This window comes from Gekko japonicus, unplaced genomic scaffold, assembly GCF_001447785.1.
Source record: "Gekko japonicus isolate JY-2015 unplaced genomic scaffold, Gekko_japonicus_V1.1 scaffold1488, whole genome shotgun sequence".
In the NCBI taxonomy this organism is placed as follows: Eukaryota; Metazoa; Chordata; class Lepidosauria; order Squamata; family Gekkonidae; genus Gekko; species Gekko japonicus.
In genome coordinates this window covers 185,208-194,481 of record NW_015167094.1, presented here as the reverse complement: position 1 = coordinate 194,481, position 9,274 = coordinate 185,208, and the positions used below count along the sequence as shown (strand labels likewise).

Sequence of the window (9,274 nt, the reverse complement as noted above, 5' to 3'; positions counted from 1 at the left end):
TCCTCCTCCTCCTCTTCTTCTTCTTCTTCTTCTTCTATCAAAAGAGGGGGGAACACTGCAATAAGGCGCTCACTATTTAGTAAACTGTCTAATGAATCACAATGATATATTTTACAATGTTTTGACACAGATAGGTTTATCTTGTGTACAATAAAGTAATACAAACAGATACAAAGAACAAAGTGAATCCAAAAGTGCAGGGGCTTTGAGCAAAAATCAACAATAGGTATAAGTGCTTTTATTCGTAGAAGAGTTATCGACATCAGTCATCAATCAAACCCAAGTCATTGAATCAACGTGAGTCATCACGCGAGGATCCCGGGTATAAATTCACTTGTTTCAGTAAACTTCTTCCGTGAGACAAGCAGTCATTTTACAATAATGTAAAAGGTATTCTCCAAGTTGTATAATACATACCATCAAAGTTGACATTCAGTCCTCCGCACGGCTGTATTGTAGAATTTCTGTATGGGCACCACTGACATTTCAATGAAGAATTCAATCAGAAATTTCTGCCGTTGGTGTGGCTTTGAGAGTTACCGAGGAAACCTTATTTGACGCCGTTTCCCTGATGTGTGACTTTTGAGAGAAATCTGATTGTGATCCTCTTCTTTCTGCGATGACTCACAGAGGCATTTTGAGTCAGATTTACCTTGTGGGTGTGTGGGGTGTGTGTGGAGAACCCCCAATCCTTTCTGCAGAATCTGAGACTTGACGTTTCTAGTAATTTTCCCCAGGAAGCTGAGCCCAACTAGTTATACTGTGAGGTTTAAAGAGGTTGTGTATAACAGAACATTCAGCTCCTTTACAGTCTGGTGGAAATGGGTGGAAAGCCCAGGCAAGCAAGCAAGCAAGCAGAGGTTATTTCGGCATGTAACCAGCACAAAATCAGTTATAAACATAGTTGGGTACCATGCTTTAGGTTGTTGTTGTTGTTGTTGTTCAGTCGCACAGTCGAGTCCGACTCTTCGCGACCCCATGGACCAGATCCCGCCAGGCCTTCCTGTCTTCCGCCGTCCTCTGAAGTTGGCTCAATTTCATGTTCGTTGCATCTATGACACTGTCTAACCATCTCATCCTTTGCCGTCCCCGTCTTCTTTGACCTTCAATCTTTCCCAGCATCAGGGTCTTCTCCAGGGAGTGCTCCCTTCTCATTTGGTGGCCAAAGTTATACTGTGCTACATTGCTCTAGGTACACAGCCGGTAAAAATGGAAAGCCCACTGTTCACGATCCGGTTTAAGAAGTTATAGGTCGGCACGAAAACTAGCCCGATCTTGGTGGATCTCGGAAGCTAAGCAGGGTCAGCCCTGCTTAGTACTTGGATGGGAGACCACCAAGGAAGTCCAGGGTTGGTGTGCAAAGGCAGGCAGTGGCCAACCACCTCTGGATGTCTTGAAAACCCTACGGTGGCCATAAGTCAGCTGTGACGGCAGTCCCCACCGCCACTAAACAGCCAGCCCTGTAGCTAGCAACTTTTTTGCTGGGGCGGTTAATTTTTTTGCTTAGGGCCCCGCCATTATCTATCCGTATGGAGCGATGTGCATTCTCTCCCCCACCCCGTGCTGGTTCGGATGGGGCCGATCAACGAACTGCAAGCCAGTGTACTTCAGAGCTGCGGAGGGCACAGCTGGAATCCCGTGCCTAGTCCCGGGCAATGACTCCCCTGCAAGGTGCATGGAGGGTTGCCTGGCCTCACCCACACTCTTGCAACATTGCCATCTCGGGTTCCCCTGCTGGTGCCCGCTTCAGGTGGCTGCTTAGGAAGGCGCCCTGAACAGCGTCTCTGGAAGTTTGACCAGGGGATGGTCTTGCGAGATCGGAGCTCTGATCCTATGCAGCCCGGTTCACTGACAGGCATGTAGCTACTGTGGAGCTCAGGGGGAGGAGAAGCCAAGGTTCAGGTTGGAGCCCCGGAAGAAACGTTAGGGGGCCAGGCCCCGCAGGCCCCGCGTTAGCTATGGGCCTGCCACTAAAGTTTATTTTAAGCAGGCCCCTTAGTTGCTTCTGGAGATATGGCCGTTTCGCTTAGCTCTAGTACCTACTGGGACGCCTGTATGTGTACCATAGAGTAAGCGTAAGGTTTGTGCATGATTGCGGGATTTTGATTCCGTTTGAGTCCATGCCGGGCTACCCTTTTGAGTGCCCTTTAATTCTTTGTTTTCTAGCCATTGTTGAAGGCCCCGATAAGGAGGACGGCTGTCCGGCCGGTCTGTGGATATAAGCTTAAAGGGGATAAATAATTTGTTTGTCTCACCCATAGCACGGAGAATTCAGTGCGAGGTTTAACGCACGCCGACAAACCACAGACATTTAAGAATCCCGCTTGAAGGGTGCTTATTTCTCTCCTTTCATTCATGCTTTTTACCACAAAGGAAGGAAATCAGGCTATATTTATTTATTTATTTTGTGACTTGAACCGGGTGGATCCAGAGAGCCACAAGCCCAGCAACGTCTTGGCGAAACAGTTTTTCCCATCTCCTTCCTTCCTCCTGACACCAGAAAAAGCTACTGCTAAGGATTGGGGATCCCCATGGATGGCAGACCCAGGGTAGGGGTGGGCAGATCGAATGGAAAATCCATGAGAAATCCCGGAGGGAGGGGAGGCCCATCTCCAGCAGCTCTGGAAGGGTATTTGTAGCTCCACATGTAATTCCACGTGTCTGATTTGTTTTTCTTTTTTCTTTTGGCAGAAAGAAAAACCGTGAGACACACAATGCAGGTAAGGGGCTTCAATGTTTGCGTGGCCAGGCTGGGCTGGGCTGGGCTGGGCTGGGCAGTCCTCTCTGAATTTTCTTTTCTTTTTTTGAAAGTACCCAAAGGTACACATTTATCGATTTTCTCATATTCCTAAGCACAGACAGAAACAACTACAACAAACAACATGTAAACCAAGAGACTTGTTACAGTTTGTTACTACCCCTAATCCATCGCTTCATTATTCTCTAATATTTGTTAGTATTCTCTAATTCCATTATTACAGATTACTACGTACGCAAATATTATTTTTGCCATATCAGCTTAGGCTTTAAATCCATTCACACTATACCAATCATATAGTCTCTTCCAGGTTTTTTGAAATGTCCATTTCTTCGTGCCTCTCCTTTCCATAGTTAGTTTATCTACTTCCGCCGCTTCTAAAAGTTTATTAATATATTCCTGTTTGGTTGGTGTTTCTTGAGTCTTCCGGTATTTGGCATATAATATCCTTGCCGCCGTTGACATGTATACAATCAGGTATCTCTCAGTTTCCTCGAATTCTTTCGGAAAAATATTTAACAGTAGCAACTCTGGGGTAAAGGGAATGTTACGTCTTACTGTTTTTTCCATTATACAGTGCACCCATTTCCAGGAATGTTTTGAAATGCTCTCTGGATTTTCAAGTAAAGCATGCGTTTTCCAATCTAAAGAGAGGTCTCATCGTTTCTGATGTGTGTTTTGGCAAGTCAAGGTATCTACGGTTTGCTTTCTGTTTTCCCTAGTGGAGAGGCACCGGAAGAAGAAAATCAATGCTGGAATAAACAAAATCGGCGAGCTGATTCCATGTTCCCCAGCGCTGAAACAGGCGAGTGGGTGCTTAGAAATATGCACATTTTCTCCCCAGGATCGACTGACTCGGTTCTGCTCTGTCCTTCTTTCTCTGTGTTAGCTCCTTGCACCAGAGGAAATCACCATCCCTAGAGAAATGGGTCCATGGAGTCTGTCCCGTGACTTCTCCTTGATTTGTACCCTTATTTATTTACAGTCTGTTTCCAAACAGTCCTGTGATTTTTGACGGTACTTTGCATACACTAGGAAAACAGATTAGTAAGAGCCTTCCTACTCATTTCGTTCGTTCTCCTTCTGGCTTTGTTCCACATCGATCTGATGAACCCATTCCACTGGTGGAGGTGCTTTTATCTGGCAGAGGTGAGGCACGCTTCTGAGCATCATGGGTCAAAGGAAGGCTCCTTCCATTGGAAGAGTGTGCCAGTACTAGAGGGAGCTAACCCACGGTTTGGCCATTGGAAACAGGCTTTTTATTTGGCTAGTGGTAACTACAGTTCGGCAGTTTTGACACCACATCCTACTGTGGTTGGCACGAAGCAGGATATGGAGGAAGGAATTGATGTGCACACAGGGAAGAGGAAGAGAGAGGAACGGCATGCGAGTTGACTGCACAGTTCTGATCGGTGAACCGTTCCTTGGTTGTGACATCTGGATTCTTGCTCGGGTGACCTTTTCTTGTTTCGTTAAAGGGTGTGATGTAACTTTTCAGCCGCTGCCATTTTGTCTCTGTTCAGAACAGTGGCATCTGCAGGGCTCTTTTTGTAGAAAAAGCCCAGCAGGAACTAATTATCATAATAGGCCACACCCAACAGCAGGAACTCATTAGCATATTAGGCCACACCCCTGCCAGCACAGCTCATTAGCACATTAGGCCGCACCCCCATGTTGCCAGAAGTGTGCTCATCCAGCCACACCCACCTTTTCCTTCTTATTCTGTTTACCTTGTTTGTGGTCAGAACCCAGGGCTTTTCTTGTAGCAGGAACTCCTTTGCATGTTAGGCCACACACCCCTAATGTGGCCAATCCTAATGAGTTTCTGTTGTTGGGTGTGGCGTATAATGCTAATGAGTTCCTGCTGGGCGTGGCCAACTTGGGAGCCAGCCGGAACTCCGTTCCTGTGCGTTCCTGCCCAAAAATAGCCCTGGGCATCTGATTCTGACAAACTCCCGTGGCGTAAAAGGATTTTCTTTAAGGGCCAAGTGAGGTGATGCCTCATCTTGAGTCCGTCACAGGGACGCGGCACCATTTTAGAGCTTTTTGTTTTCCAAACCACTGTGGAGGGCCTGATCCTCCTGGGGACCACGGCGCAGGGGTATCCGTTCCCCCCCACACCCACACACACACCTCGGTCTCCAGCAGTATGGAGCCCCCATGGCAATTTAAAACGTAAAAATCAAAGCTCTGTGGCAGACTTGGGGACGTGGTATCATCTGGTTTGGCTTTTAGATGAAAACAATGATGGCGGCTGTAAATCTGAGTCGGTTGACTTTTAACCAGAATGCAGAACTGGAGTACAAACGCTGAAAGCAGCTTGAGGTTTTAATTAACTCTTGAGACGTCGTTTCAGCAGAGAAAGAAGCTCTTTGGGTATTGCCCTGAGCACAGCTGACACGTTATACGAAGCTGCCTGATACAGAGTCTGTAAGGACAAAAAAGCCTTTGTATTTTTATTTTTGTGTATGAGGTATGAATGGGCCCTTATTTGTTATTTTAATTTGTGTTGAATAAATACATGTATATTTTTGTATGTTTCATAATTAGATGTTTAGAGTTGGCCCTCTTCTATTCTTGACTAACCTTTTTAGGTTCTGATACAGAATCTGACCACTAGTCCCTTTAGTCCAGTACGATCTGTTTGCACTGGAAATTGCTCTCTGAGGTCTCAGGCAGGACTCTTTCTCGGGCCCGCTTTCTGAGACAGAGATGGTGGGGATTGAATTTGGGGATATCTGCAGGCAAAGTAGGTACTCCACTATGGAGCCGTGGCGCCAGGTATGGAAGACCTCACCCCAGTCTAAATATGCATACACCTGAATTAGGCCAGAGGCTACCACAGGCGTTGCATTTCCTCTGCAAGGGTTCCCGGTTTGCTGCTTCCTTCATGCATTCAAAGAAGAAGAAGCCAACCAAGGGAAGTAGCCAGCTAGGTCTCTCAACGGCTGCTAGCAGGGTGGCTAAAGGGAACTTCCAAATTCAGGGACAGTGTGAATCCCAGTCCTAGAAGACATCAGGGAAGGCCTTGGCCTCCATGACCTGTTCGTTGACACTACAGGGCAACTGGTTGGCCACTGTGTGACGGATGTTAAACTAGACGGACCATTGGTCTGATCCAGCAGAGCCCTTGTTTATGTCCTGTTTAGTGGATGACTAACGGTGAAGTGGTTAAGACGCTGAACTGCAGGCTGTGGAAGGTCAGTAGTTCAGCAGTTTGAGACCCGAGTGCCGCGTGACGGAGTGAGCTCCCATCTCTAGTTCCAGCTCCTGCCAACCTAGCAGTTCGAAAGCAAGAAATTGCAAGGAGATAAATAGGTACCACTTCGGTGGGAAGGTAACAGCGTTCCGTGTGCCTTGGTGTTGAGTCATGCCGGCCACATGACCACGGAAATGTCTTCGGACAGCGCTAGCTCTCCGGCTTTGAAACGGAGATGAGCACCGCAACCCTAGAGTTGGATTCAGCTGGCTTTCGAGCAAGGGGACCTTTACCTTTATCCCCATTTCTTAGATTATTCAAAGGTATATGATTGTAAGGAAACTCGTAGTTCAGAAGAGATGCATGATTAGACTAGGATGGGTTCCTGCGAGTGTAATTTTAGTAGTTTGTGGGGTTTGCCCTGTGGGAAGATGGGGGGAAATAGGAAAGCTCTTTAAATTAAACATGTGAGTGGAAAATCTTTTAGATGCTGATGGGCAAATGCCATCTCTGGGTATCACATCAAATGAGAACAAGCCGGCGTGAGGTTTCAGACTGTGTCCCTTGACCCTGTCTGTCCCTGATGATCCCTGTGTTCCTTTACAGAGCAAGATCATGATCCTCGATCAAGCGTATAAATATATAACGGAAATGAAGAGGCAAAACGATGAGCTCCTGTTAAATGGAGGGAACCGTGAGCAAGGTATTTATTTATTTATTATTTTTCATATTTCTACCCCGCCCTCTCCAAACGGCTCAGGGCGGCTTACAGAGGCAAGGCAGACCTCCCCATGATAAAACATAATATACATAATAAATTAAAACATATAATACATCTTAAAATCCTGATTTAAAAAACAAGGTGCTCAGTGACTTCCATAGTCCAGAGATGACAGATCGCCGGACCGGAGTTCCAAGTAGACGGCTTAGGGCTTCTTCCATTCAGATGTTTCCTCAGGGCCTCGTCCAACCCATGGCGGTGGTGGTATAGTAGGGCGGCGACTCCTACTCAAAAGCCTGGCGGAAGAGCTCCGTCTTGCAGGCCCTGGGGAACTGCACAAGATCCCGCAGGGTAAAGAGGAGACCGTGTCCAGTGGGGGTCCAGGTGGCCCTCACGTGAGCTCCTGCCCTCGTGTGATCGAAAGGGACAATCTAGAGGAAATCTGTCGATGCCTAAGACTGTCTTGTGGTGGTGATGGCCTGGCCAGTCACCTACCTGCAGACCATTGGCTGGCCGCGCAATGGACCTGCCTCTTGGGACACTGTAAAGAGACAGCAGACTTGCCCAGTAAGAAGCTCCCTCTCTCTGGCGGAAGGACATAATGCTTCCTGAAATAGTGCTCGGGTGGGCGCTATCCTCAGACGTGTCTAGAGATGTTAGATTTCTGGCCCTTTTGAAACCACAGGAAAAATCCCCCCCCCCCCCTGGGAAAACCACAGAATTTGGAGGGAAATTAATATATATGCAGTACTTCCTGTGCTATCAAACCTAAACTAATTTTACTGCTTTAACAGCATAAGACGCATCATTTATAACACTTGCTAATTTTACATCTTGCTAATAACACCTGGCTTTGGGTGTGCAAGTTATGCTTTCCCCACCAGGGGACAAAAAGACCTTTCATGTGCAGAAGCCGCAGACATTACCAAACGAATCAACCGAGTCCTAGATAAGCTACAAATTGGCGTATTTTTAAAAATTAAATTGACTTGCATTGAAGCAATTTTCTTGACCCACACAGTATACAAATAGCAAACTCTCAGGAGTGTTCAGTTTGTTGGGTTTGACAGAATATCGGCTTGTGTATGAGAAGACTCCCTGGCTTCCAATGTGTCTAAATCACCCTCTTCCTTAGAAAAGCCTATGTGAATTGGAACCAGTGATCCCTCAAAGCTGAGTTAGTGTGAGCTAGCTCACAGTTTTTTAGACTCCGGCCTACACATTTTTTGTCTTAGCTCAGGAAGGATGGCGCCAGAGCAAACAAAATTTAGGCAGCGGCCAAATGGCTCGCTCACAACTTTAATGCCAGTCGCTCACAAAGCACGATTTTTGCTCCCAAGACTCCACAGCTTAGCATTGATTGGAACTATCAAAACGATCAATAGAATCTATCCTTGCTGAGAGAAAATGCAAAGCTTGTCCTTTTCTCCAAACCAGGGAGAATTTTATTTAACGAAAACTGATTTAAATCACGATTTAAATCACCAGTCAGACTCGACTTAACTCGTGGTTTTCTACCTAAAGGCTCCTCCTTGCTGGTTGTTATTACCTTAATATTTACAGCCAAGATGAGGGTTTCATTTTAGTTTAACTCATGGTTTTCTACCTAAAGGCTCCTTCTTGCTGGTTGTTATTACCTTAATATTTACAGCCAAGATGAGGGTTTCATTTTAGTTTAACTCATGGTTTTCTACCTAAAGGCTCCTTCTTGCTGGTTGTTATTACCTTAATATTTACAGCCAAGATGAGGGTTTCAGGTTAGTTTTACAGTTATGTCAGAAAACTGATGGTCGTTTGGTCGTTTACCATTTGAAATAGATAATTATGAAATCATTGCGAGGCGAACTGTCTCTAGATTCTTAGGTTAATCGTTCATACGTGGGCAGTTTTTCTGCTGCACTTTATTGGACGGAGAAAAATAACCATTAACAGTTAACAATCACCATTTAAATTGTTTTATTTAACAAAAACAATAACATTATATGTAGCATCTGTGCTTGCATTTGTTTAAACTTCCACGATGCTGCACTCACAAAGATCTCAAGGCTACTGGAGTATTCTGCTCAGAAAGTTTCGCTTTCGTTTGTACCATTTCCCCCCCTCACACTTCGCTCCTAACGTGGCCTCCTTATCCAGATCTATTCCACCCCAAGCAATCTTCTGTTCATTGAACTTTTTGAAACTTAGCACTTAGGAGGTAAGGGCTTGATTCTGTGTACACAGATTTGCAGAGGAACGACAGGACTGAAGTCTCTGTCTCAACTATGTATGTTTATTTAAAAACAGTTTTGCTGTTAAGTGGAGACACGTTATCTCTGCATTAGGGTTGCCAAGTCCTTTGTACTCACTGGCGGGGGACTGTCTCTTGGCTCCGGGAGTTGCTGCAAGACCTGTGCGCGCACGCAAAGCGCGCGTGTGTGCCACCTGCACGTCACAGGAAGTGACACACGACGTAGAGCACGTTGGGGGCGTGGCCCTGATCAGCAGAGGGAAAACCATAGTTTTCCCTCTGCCGATCGGGGCCACGCCCCCAACGTGCTCTACGTGGTTGTGTCACCTCTGGTGACGCAGCCACGCTGCGCTTCGGGGGGCGGGG

At 46.3% G+C, this 9,274-nt stretch overlaps 1 protein-coding gene across 1 annotated transcript in view; it reads left to right on the top strand.

Annotated features, from left to right (window-relative positions):
- The window catches only part of USF3 (upstream transcription factor family member 3), a 28,939-nt gene that overhangs the window by 11,719 nt on the left and 7,946 nt on the right, over window positions 1–9,274 (top strand). The window contains exons 3-5 of the mRNA XM_015412908.1: window positions 2,692–2,720; window positions 3,481–3,563; window positions 6,564–6,660. Coding sequence (XP_015268394.1) covers window positions 2,692–2,720; window positions 3,481–3,563; window positions 6,564–6,660 — 209 coding nt within the window. The remainder of the gene's footprint in view (window positions 1–2,691; window positions 2,721–3,480; window positions 3,564–6,563; window positions 6,661–9,274) is intronic.